General features: G+C 39.6%; 1 protein-coding gene across 7 annotated transcripts in view; it reads right to left on the reverse strand.

Annotated features, from left to right (window-relative positions):
• Nucleotides 1–6,691: 6,691 nt before the first annotated feature.
• UHRF2 (ubiquitin like with PHD and ring finger domains 2) overlaps nucleotides 6,692–20,765 on the reverse strand; it is a 64,274-nt gene continuing 50,200 nt past the window's right edge. For 3 of the 7 annotated variants that reach the window (XM_059656711.1, XM_059656712.1, XM_059656709.1), the window contains 6 exons: nucleotides 17,437–17,599; nucleotides 16,622–16,762; nucleotides 13,453–13,549; nucleotides 12,965–13,119; nucleotides 9,247–9,345; nucleotides 6,692–7,712 (listed from right to left, as the gene is read on the reverse strand). In XM_059656711.1, the coding sequence (XP_059512694.1) occupies nucleotides 7,566–7,712; nucleotides 9,247–9,345; nucleotides 12,965–13,119; nucleotides 13,453–13,549; nucleotides 16,622–16,762; nucleotides 17,437–17,599 (802 nt within the window). In that variant the 3' untranslated portion in view covers nucleotides 6,692–7,565. Of the gene's footprint in view, nucleotides 7,713–9,246; nucleotides 9,346–12,964; nucleotides 13,120–13,452; nucleotides 13,611–13,939; nucleotides 13,973–15,869; nucleotides 16,072–16,621; nucleotides 16,763–17,436; nucleotides 17,600–20,765 lie in introns of those variants that run through there. The other 4 variants (XR_009447595.1, XR_009447594.1, XR_009447596.1 and 1 more) reach the window with 4 other exon arrangements.

The following is a 20,765-nucleotide window of genomic DNA, read 5'->3' on the forward strand; positions in this document are numbered from 1 at the left end:
CTGAGATGCTAGTGCTTTTAGCGGTTCCCAGGGCTCTCAGACAGACGTCTTGGCTCAGACATTGGACAGGCTCAGAGATGTTTCCCAGGGCAGTGATTTTTCAAACCTTTGTGTGTCTAGATCACGGTTGGGGGTGGGGGGGCCACGGGGCAGGGGCTTGTTGATGCAGAATGCTGGGCCCAGGCACCAAGTCTGATTCAGTACGTCTGGGGCAGGGCCAGTTTCCATTTCTAACAAGTTCCAGGTATTGCCTCTCAGCTTCCTTTGTTCACATTTCAAGGAAATTTCCAGAACTATTAAGCCTTTAAAGTACGATGAGGGTGGGAAAGATGCTGCACTTAGTCATCCTTGTATTTTTTTAATATATTTTTTTATCGACTTCAGAGAGGAAGGGAGAAACATCAATGATGAGAATCATTGGTTGGCTGCCTCCTGCACGCCCCACAATGGGGACCGAGCCCCCAACCCAGGCATGTGCCCTGACCAGAATTGAACCTGGGACCCTTCAGTCCACAGGTTGATGCTCTATCCACTGAGCCAAACCAGATAGGGCCACCCTTGTATTTTTTATGCAAATCTTACTATTTTGAGAGGAAATCCCTCTTTGCTGGCTTTGGCTAAGGCTCCTAGGGCTGGAGGAGACTGTGTGAGCCGGTGCCACTGTGCTGCAGCCTCGCTCTCTGATCTGCTACCCTCATTCCTGCCAGCACTGAATCAAGGAAGCCTTTTATTTTTTCTTTAGATCAAAATGTCAGCTTTTGGGGGGGAATAAAGCTGATTGGAGACTGTGTTTTTTAAGGTCTCTAGCCAGCGGGCTTGCTCTCCATTTTGCCCTTGATGCTTCAGTCTAAGCCTGGGACTCCCACCCCAGGGAGTCTGTCTGTGACTACACGGACCCAGGATCGCTGCCCTGCCAACCCCAGGTTTCCTGGTGCTGGTGCAGTAACATGGATGAGCGGAAGCCATCAGCCACCTTCTTTATGGAGAGCAGGCAGAGGCAGGCGTGTGACACTGGCTGAGGCCATTCCACAAAGGAAATAGGAATCCAGGAAGCAGGAGTTGGTGCCCAGCGTGGAGCACACCAGTCCTGTAAATCCGGTTATTTTCTTGCTGGGGAGAGTGCAGGGTCGCAATGAGAATACTTGCTCTGTCGTCAGACTGCTTTTGGTCATATCCCAGCTCCCCTATATCCTAACTGTCTGATCCTGGAGAAGATAATTAACATCTCTGAGCTAAGACTCCTCATCTGTGAAATGATACCACCTACAACTCCCAGGTGAGTATTCAATATATTGCTTTGAGCAGCGCTTGGCACAAAGTGAGTAAATGTTAGCTCTTACTATTCTCACCCTCACTTAGGTCCTTGTGTTCTATACTGCACCTCCCTGCACTCCTTGCCCCAGGACAGGAGCCAACCCTGATCCGATGTACCTCGCATTCAGACCATCTTCCCTTCCTTTGTTTTCCATTCCTAACGGTCCCTTCCCTCTGCATTGCCAGATGAAGTGAAAGGCACACGGGCTGTGACTTCACACAGATATGGATGAGATTCTCAGGTAGGGCTTGTTGTTTTGAGACAATAGACAAAATGCTCTTATCCTTTCTGCACTTGTTTCTTAAGGTATAAAATAGCAATAATGAAAGAACTTACCTCAATCAGGCTTGTTATAAGGACTAAACGACATGACACAGAGTACTTAGCACGGTGTCTGGCACCAGGCGTCACGACCTTATTCAGCAAACACTGACTGAGCCACTATGTACCTACCAGGTAAACAAGAAAGATGAGGCCTTTCACGGAGCATCAATCCCAGATGGGTCAACAGACAACACATAAATTAAGATCTCACGATGTGAAATGCTCTTTGTAACACAGAAACTACTGTGGTACCTGTGTCAGGGTTGGGACCCCTTTATATGGGGTGGGCAGGGAAGGATTCTCGAAAGTTGCCTTTTAGGAGAAAATCTGAACAAAAAGAAGCCAGCCATAACTAGGTGTGGGGGAGGGGAGTTATTTAGAAAGAGAAGCATGTTTGAAAATTTTAATATCTGCATTTTTTTAAAGAGCCAGTTTCTTTTTTTAAAATATATTTTATTGATTTTTTACAGAGAAGGGAGAGGGATAGTTAGAAACAAGGATGAGAGAGATCAATCACCTGCCTCCTGCATGCCCCCTACTGGGGATGTGCCCGCAACCAAGGTACATGCCCTTGACCAGAATCGAAACCAGGACCCTTCGGTCCGCAGGCCAACGCTCTATCCACAGAGCCAAACCGGTTTGGCTTAATATCTGCATTTTAACACTTATTTTTAATCTCATATGTAAAGGGTTTTAAGAATCCCTGAGAAATAGGGAGGGTAGGAAGATGAGGGATGAAAGCTGGGTTTGAGGCAAGGTGTGCAAATCTTGCTGGGAGTCAAAATGGGGAGGGGGTGTTTGAGCCTAGATCATCGAGAATAAAATTAGGGTCCAGAGAAGAGGCCCCTGACTCAGGTGGAAGGCTTTGAGGAAAAAGGGGAAAAGGTGTGTGTGTGTGTGTGTCGGGGGGGGGGGGGTGTCCTTGTGTTAGGAAGGGAGGAAGCATTTGTAAAGGAGGGAGTAGGAATGGAAGTGGGAGAAGATGCAGGTTATGAACAGGAAAAAATGGGAGAGGAGGAGATAAGGGCCTATGGTGGGAATGAGAAAGAATTAAGATGTGAAAGTGGAAGAAAAATGATGGCAGATGAAAGAAGTCAGAAAGGGGGAGGGGACAAAGCCAGAGATGGTGGGAAAAGGCTGTTCAGGATGGGATGAGAAAGGGGTCAAGAGCATGAGCAACAAGCCCAGGAGAAGTCTCCCTCAAATCAGGACGAGAGAGCTCACAAGAATGGGAAGGGAGATGATTAAAAAGTCAGCTTAAGATGGCAAAGGGAAGGGGTAGAGGGCAGGAAGAGGTCTCAAGTTTGAGAGGAGGGCAGGCAAGGGAGAAACAGATCTGGGGTCCAAGTCCTAGGATGAGAAAGAGAACAGGGAGCACCAGACAATAGAGCAAAGGCCAGGGAGAGGGTTGGCCCGTCAGTAAAGGGGCCGAGGGAGGCCCCCATGCACAGGAGGGAAAGGCACGGGAGGGTAGGGTCCTGAGAGAAAAAGAGCCAGGGAGCCTTTTTTGGAAACCAACCAGGCAGAATGATTGAACTGAGGGGACCAAGTGGGAGGGAATGCCAATGCCAGGGGTTAGAATGTCTTGGATGTTGAAAATTGAGTCCGCACAGCAGCAAGCCCTGAGGACTGGGCTGGTGGACACTTCCCAAGACGACAGCGGCCGAGGGGCTGGAGGACCCACTTGTGCGTTACTGCGATGTGTGTAGGCAGGCTCCTGACACGTGATTAACGTGCTTTTCCTTCCTTCTGTTCATGTGTAATTCCAGTGCTGGCTTCACCGAGTTCTTGGTTTCACCTCCCACCCCAACTCTTCTATTCCTCCCAGCCTGGCCAGGCTCTAACCTCCCAACCTTCATCCCTGGAGCTTTTCCCTAGTCTCCTCCACACCTTTCATACATACAGCTCCCTGGGGATGGCCATAAGTCCCCAATATGAAAGTTACAATTCTGGCTGTCAGATCACCCACCCCAAAGTTTGCTTGGAAATGTAGTTAATTTGGAGATGGAGGTCTCTGGTGCATGGAAGTGGCAGGGTTATTGGGTGCCTTTTCCATACAAGAGTGCTGATTGATAGATTATGGCTTAATTGGCTTTATAAGCTAATCTGGGAATCTAGCCATTTCCTCCATATCATTTCCTATAGGGAATATTTGTACAAACAAGATCATTTCATTTTTAACCTACATCAAGTCACAGGTCATGGATGTCATTATTTTACAAATTAACTTCAATGACGTAAGTTGGAGATGGCCTGCAATTCTTCTGAATTCAAAAGAATTGATGGATGGTAGAAGAAATCAACTCTAAGCTATTTTTTTAATGTGCTGACAGGACTCTTTGGGTGTCTAGACCTCTCTTAAGAGGTTAGGGTTTTCAAAACTGACGCAAGAGAAAGAGAAATTTTAGTGTGCTTTTGATCTGATTGTGCATTGTGCTTTAACATTATCAGTAAATATGTTTGTATAGTTCGAGTGTGACATTTTAAATTTTCTACAAAAGCACTTCTGAAGATCATCAGAAAAAAACAAAGCCTTGGTGAGGTTTAAGTACTTTAAATAACAGCCAAACTCCCCAAACAGGGTGGAACCCCAGGGCACCAGGAGTGATGTCAGGCATCCTAAAAAAATGCAGGCTTCCCGCCCCAACAGTGCTGCCACTGGGAACTTGATCCAAAAGTGTTCCTCTCTGCAGTGGGAGCAGCCAAGGTAGAATTATATGCAAACAGATTCTTTTTAAAAGACTGGCATAAGGAATGGAAAAAAAAAAATAACTCACTTCCATTTAATACTTTTTATCCAACGTTAACTACACAGGAATATGAGTTCCTCAAAATAGAAGAACTAAATGCTTTTATTGGTTAAAAGAAGCTGCTTCAAATGCATTCCAAAAGACAATGAGGAAAATACTTTCCGTGGAAGGAGACAGTTGGGTAGGCTGTTAAATAAACTTGCAAATAGCGAAGGAGTGAGTGTCAGATGTGATGCCAGCCATATGGGGAAGTACAGGGAGGAGTGTGGTGAGTTAGCACTACTTCTGTGTTTTGTCAAAAAAGAGCCTTTCGTCTGGGACAGTGTCTGCCACTCAGAAATGCTGTTAATCTGAAGCCTAATGCCAGGGGGCATGAGGCAGCTCTGGAGGAGTGGCACAGTTAAGCAGGCTCAATACAGTCCTTAAACAATTTCATTATTTCCCAGAAATCAGTTTCATTTAAGAATGCAGCCCCTTGCCCTAACCGGTTTGGCTCAGTGGATAGAGCATCGGCCTGCAGACTGAAGGGTCCCTCCCAGGTTCGATTCTGGTCAAGGGTATGTGCCTTGGTTGTGGGCACATCCCCAGTAGGGGGTGTGCAGGAGGCAGCTGATTGATGTTTCTCTCTCATCAATGTTTCTAATTCTCTATCCCTCTCCCTTCCTCTCTGTAAAAAATCAATAAATATATTTAAAAAAAAAAGAATGCAGCCCCTGGTTGTTATAATTATGAAAATGAGAAGAGTCTCTGAAAGAAATAATGTGCCATACAACAACCATACAGGTTTTTTTTAGATGAAACTCAGTCGGATTGCACATTAGTTCTCTTTGAAAGTGCCCAAATCTGGTTTTCAAAGGGTAATATAACTAAAACATAAATAACACAGCGAAGCAGAAAAAGTAGTGGAAAATAACACACAGCATTGAGATTAAATTCTAAGTCTGCTGCTGACTGCCTGTGACTTAGGGTGAGTAACTAACTCTGAAACCACTACCTTATCTGTAAAATGGAGATAATACCATTTACTTCACAGGTTGTGAGTAGTAAGTTAAATAATGAATGGAAAGATACTGGTAGCATTTCTTTCTTTGTGGACAGGTGTGTGAAATATTGCCATTCCTGGTTCAAAGACATGGATATGATGGTGAAACATCCCTCTTTCCCCCATTGAAAAATAGCAACAAAACTAAGCAGGGGGCAGGGGGCGGGGGTGTCTGTGGGTCGACCTATGAACCAGGAAGTCACAGTTCGATTCCCAGTCAGGGCACATGCCTTGCTTGTGGGCTTGATCCCCAGTGGGGTGTGTGTAGGAGGCAGCCAATTGATGATTCTTTCTCATCACTGATGTCTGTTTTTAAAAAAATGTTTTTGTTAATCCTTACCTGAGACTATTTTTCCATTAAAAGTTTTTTAAAAAAACATATTTTTATTGATTTCAGAGAGGAAGGGAGAGGAAGAGAAATATCAATGATGAGAATCATCGACCGGCTGCCTTCTACATGCCCTCGGGGGAATCGAACCAGCAATCTGGGCATGTGCCCTGACCGGGAATCAAACCATGATCTCTAGTTTATAGGCTGACGCTCAACCACTTAGCCACACAGGCTGGGCAGTGCTTAAGATTTTGTATTAGTTCTTGTTACCAAAATTCAAGAGCGAAAAATTGTGAAAAAATATCTGTAGCAATACAACTAAAAAAGAACATCACTGAGAACCATCTGAAATCTGGCTGAATGTTCATGTGCATGTTTATGCAATAATATTCTAATAACTATGTATAGTATCAGGTCGGTAGTAGATTTATCAGCGTGATCACTAGTAAGTTGTATAATGTCTAATCACTGGGTGTACGCCTGAAACTAATATGATATTGTATGTCAACTGTAACTGAAAAATGACTTAAATTTTTAAAAGACTGTGTAATCTTGGATATTGAATACATGTCCTCATACATTCGTCCAAACCCATAGAATGTACAATACCAAGAATGAACCCTAATGTAAACTGCGGACTTTGGGTAATAATGACGTGTCAATATAGGTTCATCAACTGTAACAAATGACTGCTCTGGTGGACGATAAAGATAATAGGGGAGGTTGCGGAGGGAGCAAGGGATATATAAAAAACTTCTGTACCTTCCTCTCAATTTTTCTGTGAACCTAAAACTACTACAAAAAATAAAATCTCTTTTAAAAAAATACCTGTATCAATAAAAACGTACAATGAAATAATCTGGAAATGACTGATTCTTAAACACACATACCTATAAGCCAGACAAATGTAAAACAGTGAAGATGAGCTATTTTGCTGGTCATAAAATATTTATTAAGGTATACTTTAGGGAGCAGTGAATATAAAATTTAGGATCACAATGTGAAGCAATTTCAGCCCTCTCAAAAGTCAGCCCAGTCCTCAATGCTCTACAGCTGTAAAACCACTGGTGAGACTCAATGAAAGCAGTCTGACTAGTACAGAAGACGCTTTTCATAAACAGTTAAAGTAGAGCATCAGAATGCTTCTTCTTTTAAGTGCAAACCCACACATTACAATGCAGCAACGATGCATTCATATTGTTCTCATTAGTCATTAGTAGTCAACTTGCATAAAACACCAGAAAAAAGCACAATGGAGCTCACAAAATGGGCTAAAAAATGAACCTGTTCTTGTAAAACACACATTGTAATGGAAGATATTAAAAATGTATTTTGCACACTACAGAAGCTGCATTCATTCCAATGATCTCAAGTGTCATTTCCTTTTCTGTAAAATCAAATTACATGAACCAGGCACAACTAATATCTGGGAGGCAGTGTGTAGCTAAAATTTCATTTAACTAATTATTCAATGATTTAAAAATTCCCATAAATCTTTTCTGTCCTGAGGTAGTTGCAAAATAAATCATAACTTGGATATCAACTAGAGCTGAGGCTTTAACTTCTACTCATTACAACTAGTTGTTACTGACAGGAACTACCTTTTGATATTTAAAAGACAGTTGAGAAATGGGCCTCTTACTACACACACAAGATGATGGCTATGTAGGAAAAGAGGATTAGCTGCTTCAGAACATCAGAGATATGGTCCACCATTGCTTCCATCCCTACCCTCCCCCAACCACTTTAGATTCTTTATTGTCCAAAAAAATCACCAGGAGCAACACAGTGGAAGTAGACAGATCATCGTCCTTTGCTGTAGCCAGGGAAGAAAAGGTCAAGTAGAGTCTGCAGGATCTCATTGGGAATCATGATGTAATTCTGGCCAAGATCATGCCGACAAGCAGGGCAAGAGAAAACTTGAGCCTTAAAGGAACGCTGTAAACAATCCTAAGGTAAAACACAACAAAACAAAAACCCAAAAAATTCACCCAATTTCATCTGGTAAAGCATGTAGAAAAGGACTCAACAATTTATGCTTTTAAATAAGAACTAGAAACTTACTGTTTAGCAACAAGAAAAACATAAAGATGAATACCAATAAAGGCCTGAATCTATACTATGAACACTAGTCTAAAGACATGGCTTTAGCTCTACCTCTAGCACAGCAATTTAAACTTCCTTTTTCATCTCACGGCATACATAAACTAATTACTAAAATTCTGCAGCATACCAAAAAAATCTACTTTTTGCCAATATGGCAACAACAAAAAAAAGACATTTTTAAAATTTTATTTATAGGGGGAAGAGAGGGAAGAGTTAATAGTTAAGTACCTATCCTTATTGCTCCAAAGAGACTTTTTAAAAAATCAGGTGCCTATACTTGTCTAAGGAATTCTGGTACCAAGAATTAACCAATCTGACGCAACCTTATTATGCACGTGACCAATAATATGCAAACTCTATTATATAACCTATATTATTTATGGTTGGAGACAGAGCATTCACACTGGATGGCTATTGTTGTGTTGGCTGTTGGCATTTTTTTTTTATTTTGGTTGTTGTCATTTATTTTATTTGACAATCTAAGGAAAAAGAGGTCAGTGCCCCAACCAAATAGTCAGGTATTGCACTTTTTAAAAATTCTTGCAGCACACCAATTGAAAATCACTGTTCTAGCACATACTGTGAGTTCAGGTAAATGATTCAACTTTTGTATGCTTTAATTTCCTCATCCAGTAAAATGAGGGTGTTAAAGATTATGGTTCTCACTAGCCTCATCTTCTAGGCTGGATTTTAATCCTGTTCTTTTCTGATAGAGCACTAAAGAAAAAACACCTCAGGATTCCCCGGCTTAGAACTAATCACTTAACTTATAATGTAATGTGTGTTCCAAAAAGATTTTAAAAAGAACTAAATCTATTATACAGTTAGCCAGCTCAAGGTCAGGGACAAACTTATATGTGGAAGGTTTATTTCCATTTTACAAAAGAAATTCAAGTTTGGAACTTAGGTCTGGGCACACAACCATCAAGCAGTAGAGCAAGATTCCAACCTTGTTTTTACTATAGCTCAAATCTCCCTTTCACAACACAATATTCAACTCCTCTGGGTATGCTGCCAGATAGAATCTGTTTTAGATCTCCTTACGTACATGCAACTATTTCAGTTTGCACTAAACTATACAAAACATAAAAGGTGTAAGGAAAAAAGGCAATGATACCTATTTCTCTTCTCCATTTCAACCCCTTCCTAACAATGCCAAACATGATAGAATACCTCAACTACATATATTTGATTTACTATTACTATCTAATTAAAATGCGCACTTACCACTAAGATGTAATTAAGTGCTTCTGAATTGGCAATGTTCTATGATTATTTTGTTTTATGGAAAAATGCTTCATCACATGGTAAAGGTAGTTTTGGAGGTTAGTGTGCCTTCTGGCCTAATAATAGAAAACGGGAAAGGAATTCTACTTACTTTACAGACATTGTGGAGGCAATCTGTTGTTACAGGCTGGTAAACTAGCTCCTGGCAGCAGACACACATAAAGGATTGTTCCAATTTTTTCAGGAAATTCTAGATGGTACCCAAAGAGAAGAACAAATAGGTTAGCATTTCATAACATATTAATAAAATTCAAAATGATTTTTTTAAAGTGTCTTGGTTACATTTAATGGTTTTATAGTTAAGAAAAAAATCAAGCAGTGATTGCAATGATTAGCAACATGCCACAGAAACAGGAAAAAACCCATTTTGTAAGATAATACACATTAGTTTTAAATCTCAGGATTGGGTTGGAAAGGTTGCAAAGTCAATATATAACATTAAAATATAAATGCCGCCCACCCAAACCTCATGTTCCAGAGAATATTATTTTTCACTGTTAAAAAATATTATGGCTCATGGACACAGAACAGTGTGGTGACTGCAGGGATGGGAGGCTGGGGGTGGTGGAGGTGGAAGAGGTATATGGGGGATAAATGGCAATGTAAATAAACAACAACACAACAAAATAAAGAAAAAAAATCACAGCTTGTCTCAAGATCATTATATACATTTTTCAAAAAGCTATATGGTATTCCAGTATATAAAAATGCATTATTTATTCAATCTTTTGCTACAAAACTTGAATATTTAAGCTTAAAAACAAAAGCAGTGAGTAATAATACTCTATAATATCTAAGACCCCAAAGAATCAACATATTTTCCTGGGACTATCTTCTGTAATGTTTTGCCTCAACCCCCAAATCCCATATTTCCCTCATGCTAATGTTTACTCAAATTGGGACTAAATTATAAACATCCAATGGGTGTTCTATACTCTTCAAACCATTACTTGTTCCATTCTACTCAAACTTTTTTTTTCTTTTAAACTAGGATAAGCAGTTTTTTGAACAGTCACAAGGATAATTCTCCATTCAGTTAATTTTAGTAGACAGGGAGTATATTTTATGTTATTGTAATAGAAAAGTAATATTTACAAGAATTTCAAGTAAAAATAAAAAATCAAAGATCCCAAAGTATAAGACAAATACCATATGATCTCACTTACATGTGGAATCTAAACAAACAAACCTAACCTCATAAATACAGAGGACAAATTAGTGGCTGCCAGGGGTGAGGTTGGGGGTAAGCCAAATGGGTGAAGAGAGTCAAAAGGTACAAACTTCTAGGTATAAAATAAATAACTCCTGGTGATGTGATATGCAGCATAGTGACTATAAGTTAATAACACTATATTGCATAGTTCAAAGTTACTAAAAAAATAAATCTTAGAAGTTCTCATCACAAGAAAAAAACTTTTGTAACTACGTATGGAGACAGTTGTTAACTAGACTTACTGTGGTGATTATTTTGCAATACATACAAATACCAAATCATTGTTATATACAATGAAACTAATAAAATGTTTTATGTCAATTATGCCTCAAAAAAATCAGATGCAATTTCAAAGTTATGTCTTAATACTAACTTATTTATGAACATGGATTATGAACGTCAAGTGAATTACCCACAAAATATTATGGAATACATTAAAAGAATATACCAGTTCGGGGAGCTGTGGAAAAACTATAAATTTAGTACCAGGTACCCTCTCCCTGACAAATGCCTTTTTTTAAAGACTGATATTTCCCTGGTACCTCCAGGGTGCCTATAATATGTACTAGAGATATTGTGAATTGATACAATGTGCTAGGCACTCATTTACATGCTCACAAAACTTTATATTCTTTTAGGAGGGCAAAATAAAAAAATAAATGAAATTTCAGATAGTAATAACCGAGGAAACAAAGCAAATTAAAGCAACGGAGTAAAGGGTGACTACTTTAGAAAGTGTAGTCAGCAAAGACATCTCTGGGGAGTGTAATACTATTGCAGAGACAGAATATGAAGGAGCCACAGAAAGATGTAGAGGAGAGAATTTCAGCATGTAAAGGTCTAGTAGCCAGAATGGGCTGGGTGTGTTAAATGATAGACATCAGTGTAGACAAAGCAAGTTGGGCCTGAGAGAGCAGCAAGAGGAGACTGCAGAAGTAGGTAGAGATGACAGGTCATGTAGGACCTTGGGAAGGTGTTTGGATATAAATGTACTAGGGGCCCGGTGCACGAAATTCGTGCACTGGGTGTGGGGGGGGGGGGTGGGGGGAGTGTCCCTCAGCCCAGCCTGCCCCCTCTCACATACTGGGAGCCCTCAGGCGTTGACCCCCATCACCCTCCAAACGCAGGATTGGCCCCTTGCCCAGGCCTGACGCCTCTGGCCTAGGCGTCCGGCCCGGGCAGCGGGGACCCACAGCTGCAGCAGCCCCGCGATCGTGGGCTTCGCTTTAGGCCCAGGCAAGGGGCCCCTAGCTCCTGGGACTGCCAGCTTCGACCGTGCCCAGCTCCCATCGCTGGCTCCACCCCTACTTCCTGCTATCACTGGCCAGGGCGGCAAAGGCTCCTGATTCTCTGATCATGGCTGGGGGGCAGGGCAAAGGCGGCCCCAGGGCCGCCTTTGCCCTGCCCCCCAGCTCTTAGCTCCCCCCTGGGTTTCCGATCACTGTCAGTGGCAGGGGGCTTCTTCCTGCTTTCCCTTTCGCCTCCCTGCATTGTGCCTACATATGCAAATTAACCGCCATCTTGTTGGCAGTTAACTGCCAATCTTGGCAGTTAATTTGCATATAGCCCTGATTAGCCAATGAAAAGGGTATCGTCGTACGCCAATTACCATTTTTCTCTTTTATTAGTGTTGATATATTATATGTACATTTATTTAAAAGTCACCATGGCGCCCTAACCGGTTTGGCTCAGTGGATAGAGCGTCGGCCTGTGGACTGAGGGGTCCCGGGTTCGATTCTGGTCAAGGGCATGTACCTTGGTTGCGAGCACATCCCCAGTGGGGGGTGTGCAGGAGGCAGCTGATTGATCTCTCTCATCGATGTTTCTAACTCTCTATCCCTCTCCCTTCTTCTCTGTAAAAAAATCAATAAAATAGCCCTGGCTGGTTTGGCTCAGTGGATAGAGCGTCAGCCTGCGGACTGAAGGGTCCCGGGTTCGATTCTGGCCAAGGGCATGTACCTTGGTTGCGGGCACATCCCCAGTAGGGAGTGTGCAGGAGGCAGCTGGTTGATGTTTCTCTCTATCGATGTTTCTAACTCTCTATCCCTCTTCCTTCCTCTCTGTAAAAAATCAATAAAATATATTTTAAAAAAAATCAATAAAATATATTAAAAAAAAAAGTCACCATGGCCAACACCTGATTTTTCCGGCTTAATAAATGTGTTTCTGGATTATCGGAAGAAAATGGGCATGCAACCTGCCCAGGGCAATCAATCAATAACAGTACATAAATGTCCAAAGTAATCACTAGAAGCTACATCGCAATAATCTGACCCAAGCAAGTAAAATCCTACCACAGGAAGGCAGAATGGTTAGAAGCCAGTGGTCCTGGATTGCGAGAGGGATATCCGACTGCCGGTTTAGGCCCGATCCCACACGGGTCCCAGATTGGAAAGGGTGCAGGCCGGGCTAACATCCCCCTCCCCTGCCATGCACGAATTTTGTGCACCAGACCTCTCGTAAAGTATATAAATGTCTAATCACTATGTTGTACACCTGACACTAATATAATATTGTATGTCAACTATACCTAAAAATAAAGTTGAAAAATAAATTAAAGGCATGTAATTATAATTTTTAAAAAATCTTTACATACTGGTCCTTCCACAAGATATGCAAGCACTTCATCCCATAGCTTCTGGTTTTGATGATCTTCTCTGATTAGATGCTGTTGTTCAGGGGTTAGTTGGAAAGCCTCAACTGCTTCTGCTGAATCTGCTTTGAACACCTTGGAGGTACTTTCACAAGCATCTAGATTAATTTAGAAATATATCAGTAGACTTATAAGTGGTTCTAAGCACAACTATGAAACATTAGTTAACTGGCACCAGTAAAGTTTAGCACAAAGATAACCTGCATAAAGCAGCATCTAACTTCCCCTGGAGTGTAGGATACTGTATTTGCTGCTGTTTTGGTTGTGACACTACCAAAATATAATAAAAGTACCCCCCCCACCCCCCACTGCTCTGCCACCACCCCTCTTCACTTTGCTTTTAATTTCTTACAAGTTTCTCAATTTAGTCTCTTAATGTTTCTCTTTATTAGAAACTGTATTAGGATCTATTTTCTGTAATCATTACCTACCATCATCTGGAGCTGGCCTTTTTGAGGTTTCCCCTGCCTTCTTTGACTGTCCTTTAGTCTTCTTCCCTTCCTTATCCGAAGGGTAACCTACTGGATACTGATGGGGGGAAAAAGTACAATGTAGACTTAAGCTTCACAGAGAAGGGGAATTCTAGGTCCTGGTGAGAAATTTAAAAAGGGAGAGAGGAGGAGTCTATACTTTCCCTAACTGAACAACTTTATATAAAGGAAACAGACATTTAAAAGAAACAAAATTAAAGGACAGAAGACATTAAAATCCCCAATTCAGTGTAAAACCATGTAGTTTTGATTGTTAAGAAATTCCATTTGATAATACAGTGATCTTAGTTTCAGATCCAAAACAGGAGAGATAAGTTTATAGGAGCTGTGACTAGGTGGCTTGAAAATTTTGAGGAAGAAAGAAAAGTGGAATCTTGATATGAAGATATGTGAAGATCAACCGCAGAGCACAATAGATGGTACTCACATAGATGGGATTACACTAAATTGTGGGGCCAATCTAAAAAACAAAACAAAAATCCACCAAAACATTAAGGGCCAAATTTCTTCTCTCTCAAAATTAGGGAAGAGGGAATAAAAGCCTTTAGAAGACTTCATACCACTAAATCATTGAATTCTTTATCAGCCAAAGATCAAACTTTAAGAAATAAATTCTACCTATTATGCTTGTATTTTACTGGCTGTTTTTTGTTTGTTTGGGACATGCTTTGTGATAACACTCATGTTTAAAGCTCAATATGTTTCAAGCCTCATCAATGATACATTAACTCATCATAGTAGATAGGCTTATATGCTTCCACTCACAGTTTCATGTCTAAACTATTTAAAACATTCTTTGATGAACAATGGATCTGAGAAAGTCTTTTAAAAATACAAAAGATTTTTTGAAATATCAGTTACAAAAAGAATTAGAGTGGACCCTTGAACAGCCCAAGTTTGGTTTGTGTGGGGGCTCAATTATATGTAAATTCTTTTCAATAAATATACTGGAAAATTTTTGGAGATTTTATTACACAAATTGTTTTATCTCTAAATAGATATAAATTTCTTTTTCACATTATCTTTTTATGTTTCATCTCTACTGTTAGTAACACATACTATCTTGTATCATGTAAGACAGTGGTTCTCAACCTTCCTAATGCTGTGACCCTTTAATACAGTTCCTCATGTTGTGACCCCCAACCATAAAATTGTTTTCGTTGTTACTTCATAACTGTAATTTTGCTACTGTTATGAGCCGTAATGTAAATATCTGATGTGCAGGATGTATTTAGGCGACCCCTGTGAAAGGGTCATTCGACCCCCAAAGGGGTCACGACACAGAGGTTGAGAACCACTGATATAAGACAATACTGATGTAGGTACTGACAGATAATTCATCTTATAAACAGATGATGTAAATCTATAGTAACATTAAATACAGTATTGTAAATGTATTTTCTCTTCAGATTTTTCTTAATAACATTTTCTTTTTTCTAGTTTAATATAGTATACTAGAGGCCCGATGCACGAAAGTCACACAAGAGGCTTAGCCCTTGCAGCCCTGGCTTTGTCCGGAAGATCACCTGGATGGTCGTTCGGCTGTTTGGCTGCCCAGTCTAATTAGCATATTATGCTTTTATTATTATAGATAATACCTATAACAAATAAAATATGTGCTAATAGTCTATGTCAGTGGTCGGCAAACTCATAAGTCAACAGAGCCAAATATCAACAGTACAACGATTGAAATTTCTTTTGCGAGCCAAATTTTTTAAACTTAAACTATATAGGTAGGCACATTGTTACTAACTTAATTAGGGTACTCCTAAGCTGGTCTTTGCTAAAAACGTCCTCTATCTGACTGAGGTACGTTCGCTGAGGTCGACCCCTTCCAACTCTCCCATCCACACTCGTCTTGTATACTTATTTCGTCTATCTCCATTCATTCATCGTCTCCATGTGTCCAAACCACCTCAACATACCTTTCTCAATCCTCAACACTACATCTTCTTTCACTCCACAATGTTCCCTGTACATGCGTGCCCGCACATGGTATTTTGTCGAAGAGCCACACTCAAGGGGCCAAAGAGCTGCATGTGGCTCGCAAGCCGCGGTTTGCCGATCACTGGCCTATGTTATCGGTAAGGCTTCAAGTCAATTCCCTCATACTTCAAGTCAATTCCAGTAAGGCTTCTGGTCAACAGTAGGTTATTATTACTTAAGTTTTTGTGGAATCAAATGTTATACATGGCTTTTTGACTGAGCAGGGGTTGATGCCCCTAACCCTTATATTGTTCAAGGGTCAACTGTATATTGGCAATTATTTTAGCAGCTGATGAGTCTCACTTAAATAATCAATTCTATGATTTTAAAAACAAAAACAGATAGACTTGCACTAAAAGACACACACTCACCTGCCTGGGTGGTCAGACACTTGCCCATAGTTCAGCCCCTACACATGCAGTGTGGGCAGAGCCAGGGAAAATGATAAAGCTGGTAGTCTTTACGGAAAGCACAACAATGGGGAATGATGGCGGATGAACTCAAACCATGCTCTGAAGTCAGTGTCAGGGACAAAGTCTAGGCAGTGCAGGGGGAATGTAGCCATATCATCCACTATGCACACAAAATCAACGAAGTCTTATATGAGTTAACAGCTGACATGGGCAAAGGGGAAAAAAAGACATAACACTAAAGGTGGTGACAGGGCAGGGAAGCAGCTTTGAGGGGGAAGAGAGAAAAGGGGTGAGGAAAAGTGAGAAGGGTAGGAAGCAGACCACTCTAACAAGCCACCTCCCCCTTTCCCTTACCAGACACACCCCTGTGCCATCTAGGATACACATCCCTTCTCAAGACTTCCTATACTTAAAGTTTACGTATCCCTTTCCCTCATACTTCAAGTCAATTCCATTTTGAATTGGAAATACTTTACTTTTCATTGACCAGCCCAACTTTTCCCAAGCACAGTTCTTGGTCTGAGGGCAGTTTGAATCTAGGATGCTACCTTTTACTGCTTTTCCTTCTGTATACTTGCATGATCTCATTCTTACACCTTACCATCCACACTGATCAAATGCTGTGGGTTATATCCAGTGTTAAGGTATGTCTATAGTAGAGGTGTACATTTTTATGACTATACAAGTAGCCTAGACAAATGTAACCTAACCTGTAAACGTAGGCATAATCTCCTTGACCGTTCTATTCCTTCTGAGGTCCAAGGAGCAGGTTCATCATCATCTCTTCTTAAAAGATAACGCCAAACCAAGAATCCATGGCTTGTTGATTTCTCTGGCCAGTATTTCACCACCTAAATCATAATATTTCAGTACTAGTTTGAGATTTAAAGTGTAAACTTATTCATATTGTCATCCTATTAGTGATTTAAACTAGCCAAAACTAAATGCAACTTCAAAAGGTACTTCTTTTGCTGTAGTAGCAAATAAATATTCAAATTATTATTTTGACCTTATTTCTTATTAAGATAGTTCCTATATAAGTATAGATTGCTATAAATTTGAAATACTAACAAGATTATGCTCATTAATAGAATTTTGCATAATGGTAAATAGAAATGGTGACAGTAAATGCCTCTATTGTTTAAACAAAGAATACAACCTATTTAGAAATTATACTGTGCTGCTTGAAAATCGATTACAATTAAACTCATTCTGAGAGCTACATAAGAATCAAGATCTACAATGGCCAAGTTATTTAAGTGGTTTTATCATAGAGAATATACTTATAAAAAGCTTAACCCCAAATATAACTCTGCCCTTATGGTCTTGAAATTAGTCTTAAAAGAAAAGTATCAAAATTAAGGTCACTTTGTGTATCTGCTATATATCCAGAAAAAGTAGAAATACCAACTAAGATAGTCTACTGTTTCCTCCAGCCCACCCACAGTAGAGTAGTTCCCTGTGGTAACTCTGTCCTAAAAGCCCAGGAAGAATGACTAACAAGAGGTCATGCCAGATAGAGCACCTTATAAATGCCATCATATCTGTTGCCTTCTTCAGGAGCATATTTGCTGATCTTCCTCCCTTTAAAACTGCGTATCACTCTGACTGGCTTACCAGCTCTCCAATTCCGAGATTCTGCTCCAACTTTATCATCCAATGGAGCATCACAGTTTAGGGCCAATGCCCTAAAAAATAAAGCAAAGTCTTTATACCAAGTAATCTTTCTCCAAGTATATAATCACATCAGTAGCTCAATTAAAAGGTGAATTATGCCTTACCTGATGGTTAAGATTCTATGATTCTTTCCATATTATTCCAGATAATAGGATTATGCTTTCCCCCACCAGCAGAGAAGACAAATCAGTTTTCTGATGTCATCCCCAAGCCAGGGGATTGGTTCTCAGATAGCCTGTAGGGTTCTTCTGAAAGTAATAACATCTGTGCCACGTATAATAGAAAACAACTAGAAATACATGGAATTTTCTTTAAATAACGTTTGTTGAGGGAAGGGAAAAGTTGGAAAACTAAAGCAAGTGATTGTTGTAATAGTTATTTTTGATATGGGAGTGAAGTAAATCGCTGAAATAATGTAGAAAGAAACCCAGAAAAATACATTTGTCAGCAAGGTACAAATGACCTCTCTAGCTCCACTTTCCAGACAACAAAGATTCCTTAAAGTTTAGAAAATATTAAGAACAAGTTCAATACGAAATATCCTTTAAAAACCTCCAGTAAAAAGATACGTTTAAATAAAACTGAAGCATTCAAATGTCTGTGCTAACTCATGATAATAAAGACGTCTGGCTGCTCAAGATCAGTGCATTTTACTGATGACAAATGAACAAGCAGGAACACTAAGCTGGAAGCAGCACCTGATTTAGCTAAAGCTTCCTAAGTATGCGTACTCGGTAATAATTATTCAGTAAGGTTACTAAATGTTAATCTTTCTTGGGAGAACTTAGTCCTGCCAAAAAAAGACCAAACTAGAATCTATGTAAAATTAGTATTTTTTTTTCTCTAAGGCACCTACTTTCTAACTTAGGTGAAAAGAAACCACTGAGAACATATCAGGTCAAAAATACATACACATAGCCTGACTGGCGTGGCTCAGTGGTAGAGAGTCAACTTATAAACCAGGTCACACATGGTTCAATTCCCAGGTGAGGCCCAGGCCCAGGCTGTGGGTTCTCTCTCATCATTAATGTTTCTATATCTCTCTCCTTCCCCATTCCTCTCTGAAATCAGTATGTAAAATATATATGTATAAATATACATATATAAATATATATATATATTTTTATATACAGTGGGGCCTTGACTTACGAGTTTAATTCATTCCATGACAAAGCTCATAACTCAAATTACTCGTATGTCAAATCAAAAAGTGAACAAGTGAGACACGTGTTTTTGGCTGATGTTGTGGCGTTCGCTGCGCCAACTAGAGGTGGGGTATCTGAAGCTGGCCCGTAACCCGAATTTTAGCTTGCAAAACATCGGCCGAGAGACGGCTCGTATCTCGAAAAACTCGTTAGTTGTGACACTCCTAAGTCAAGGCCCCACTGTATTAAAAAAATACATACACATACAATCTGGTGATACAAAATACATGTTCAGGGTACAGTTCTCTTTATGCAGGCTCAAAAAATAGGTCTGAAGACTAAATGACAATCTACTAAAATAGCATTTTTAAAAAAATGTATCTTTATTGTTGAAAGTATTACAGATGTCCTCTTTGTTTTTTTCTACTAAAATATATCTTGAATAAAAAAACTAAAACAGTATCTTGATCATAGTTATATTGTTAAAGTAAATGAACTTAAGAAAGTGTTTCTTAAACAAACAAAAACCACTTTTATAGATATGGCCAAAGAGTTAAAGCTTATTATCTTTTTTATCTTAAAGGGAGATACATTTCCTCTGGGAGGTAGAGGAAAAAACAGGCAACGACTCTAGGTATAGTATTACATCTTTATGGACTATCTATCTCAATACATACTTCATCTTCTTAAAGAGCTAACATAAAGATAACTACTATCTTCATGTTAATGAGTGCAATGCTTTGGTGCTCACAGGTTCCTTGAGTCATAATGACTGCCACCACTAGCTGGCATTAATTCACTTCTAGCTTCACTTAAGTGCCAGGCTGTTCAAGTTATTGAAAAGAGTCCAAGACGATGAAACTAGCTAAAACAAGGCTCTTCCATTACTCTATCCACAGCTCAATTGGTTGTCTCTAACTAACCTGACAAAGGATGGCCTGGTTACCTTGCTATCCCTATCCTTTCAGTTTCATAAAGAGCAAGAGTTTAGAAGAAATAGGAACAAACTTCTGAAAAGCAGGTATCAAACTACCTCTTAGCAGAGAAACAAAAATGAATTGGACTATATACTAGTCAGGAAAGAGTATACTGTAGGTCAGAGCTAAGGGCCTTTTACCTAGTTTTCATGCTCACAAAACATACAGGTACCTTTGCCTAAGAGGTCTTTACAATGAATCACAAGGCGTATTCAGAGCTTAATGTATAAATTAACTGAATGGATAGTAGAGTTCCTATGATATATCAATCCTAAAGTGTTTTGAGCTAATATTTCATTTTCACTACCTTCCTTTAAAAACATTTTTACTACTTGTCAATCATTTGGTAACAAGATTATAAACATGGTAAAGAGGGTATACTTATTAGATTCTTCAAAAGCTTAAAAGAATCTACTGTGTACATTTCAAGTGCAGGTAGCTATGAAAGAAATCTCATTCAAACAAAATAATCTATCATTACAGGGAAAAATATAATTTTCAGATCTGACAACCTGGAATAGCCTTTTTCAAATTTGAGATAAATTTTCATTGACAAAAACACATCAAATCTAACTACTTTTAAGATCACTCCCCCTAAAGAGCTGCTATATTGCTAGAAGACTAGCTAGGGACTGGATTCCTGCCTCAGGAATGTTTCACCAGCAAATCTGATCTGTCTCCTCTGCTGGTTCAGTAAAATAATCCTACTGCCAGAAATAATATAGAAGGAAGACATGAAAATAGAATCTATATAACCTGGTATGCAACAAAGTCTTGAAATCATACTGGTATATTCTTTACTGCACACAGTAATCAGAAATTATGGGTATACTATATAAAACCGAGTGATTTAGACTCAAGAAAGTGAAAAATACTCACTTTTACTTAACAACCCACAAAATACCCTTATTAATATAATATGAAAAATTTAAACTTTATGAAATGATGACAAATTATCAGCATGACAAGTTATAATGTAGCTGTTGCTGTATCATGGTTTGGGTTACTAAATTTATTATTACTCATATTAGCATGCACTTATGAAAGAAAACATT

The sequence above is a fragment of the Myotis daubentonii genome, chromosome 11 (genome assembly GCF_963259705.1).
Source record: "Myotis daubentonii chromosome 11, mMyoDau2.1, whole genome shotgun sequence".
Lineage (NCBI taxonomy): Eukaryota > Metazoa > Chordata > Mammalia > Chiroptera > Vespertilionidae > Myotis > Myotis daubentonii.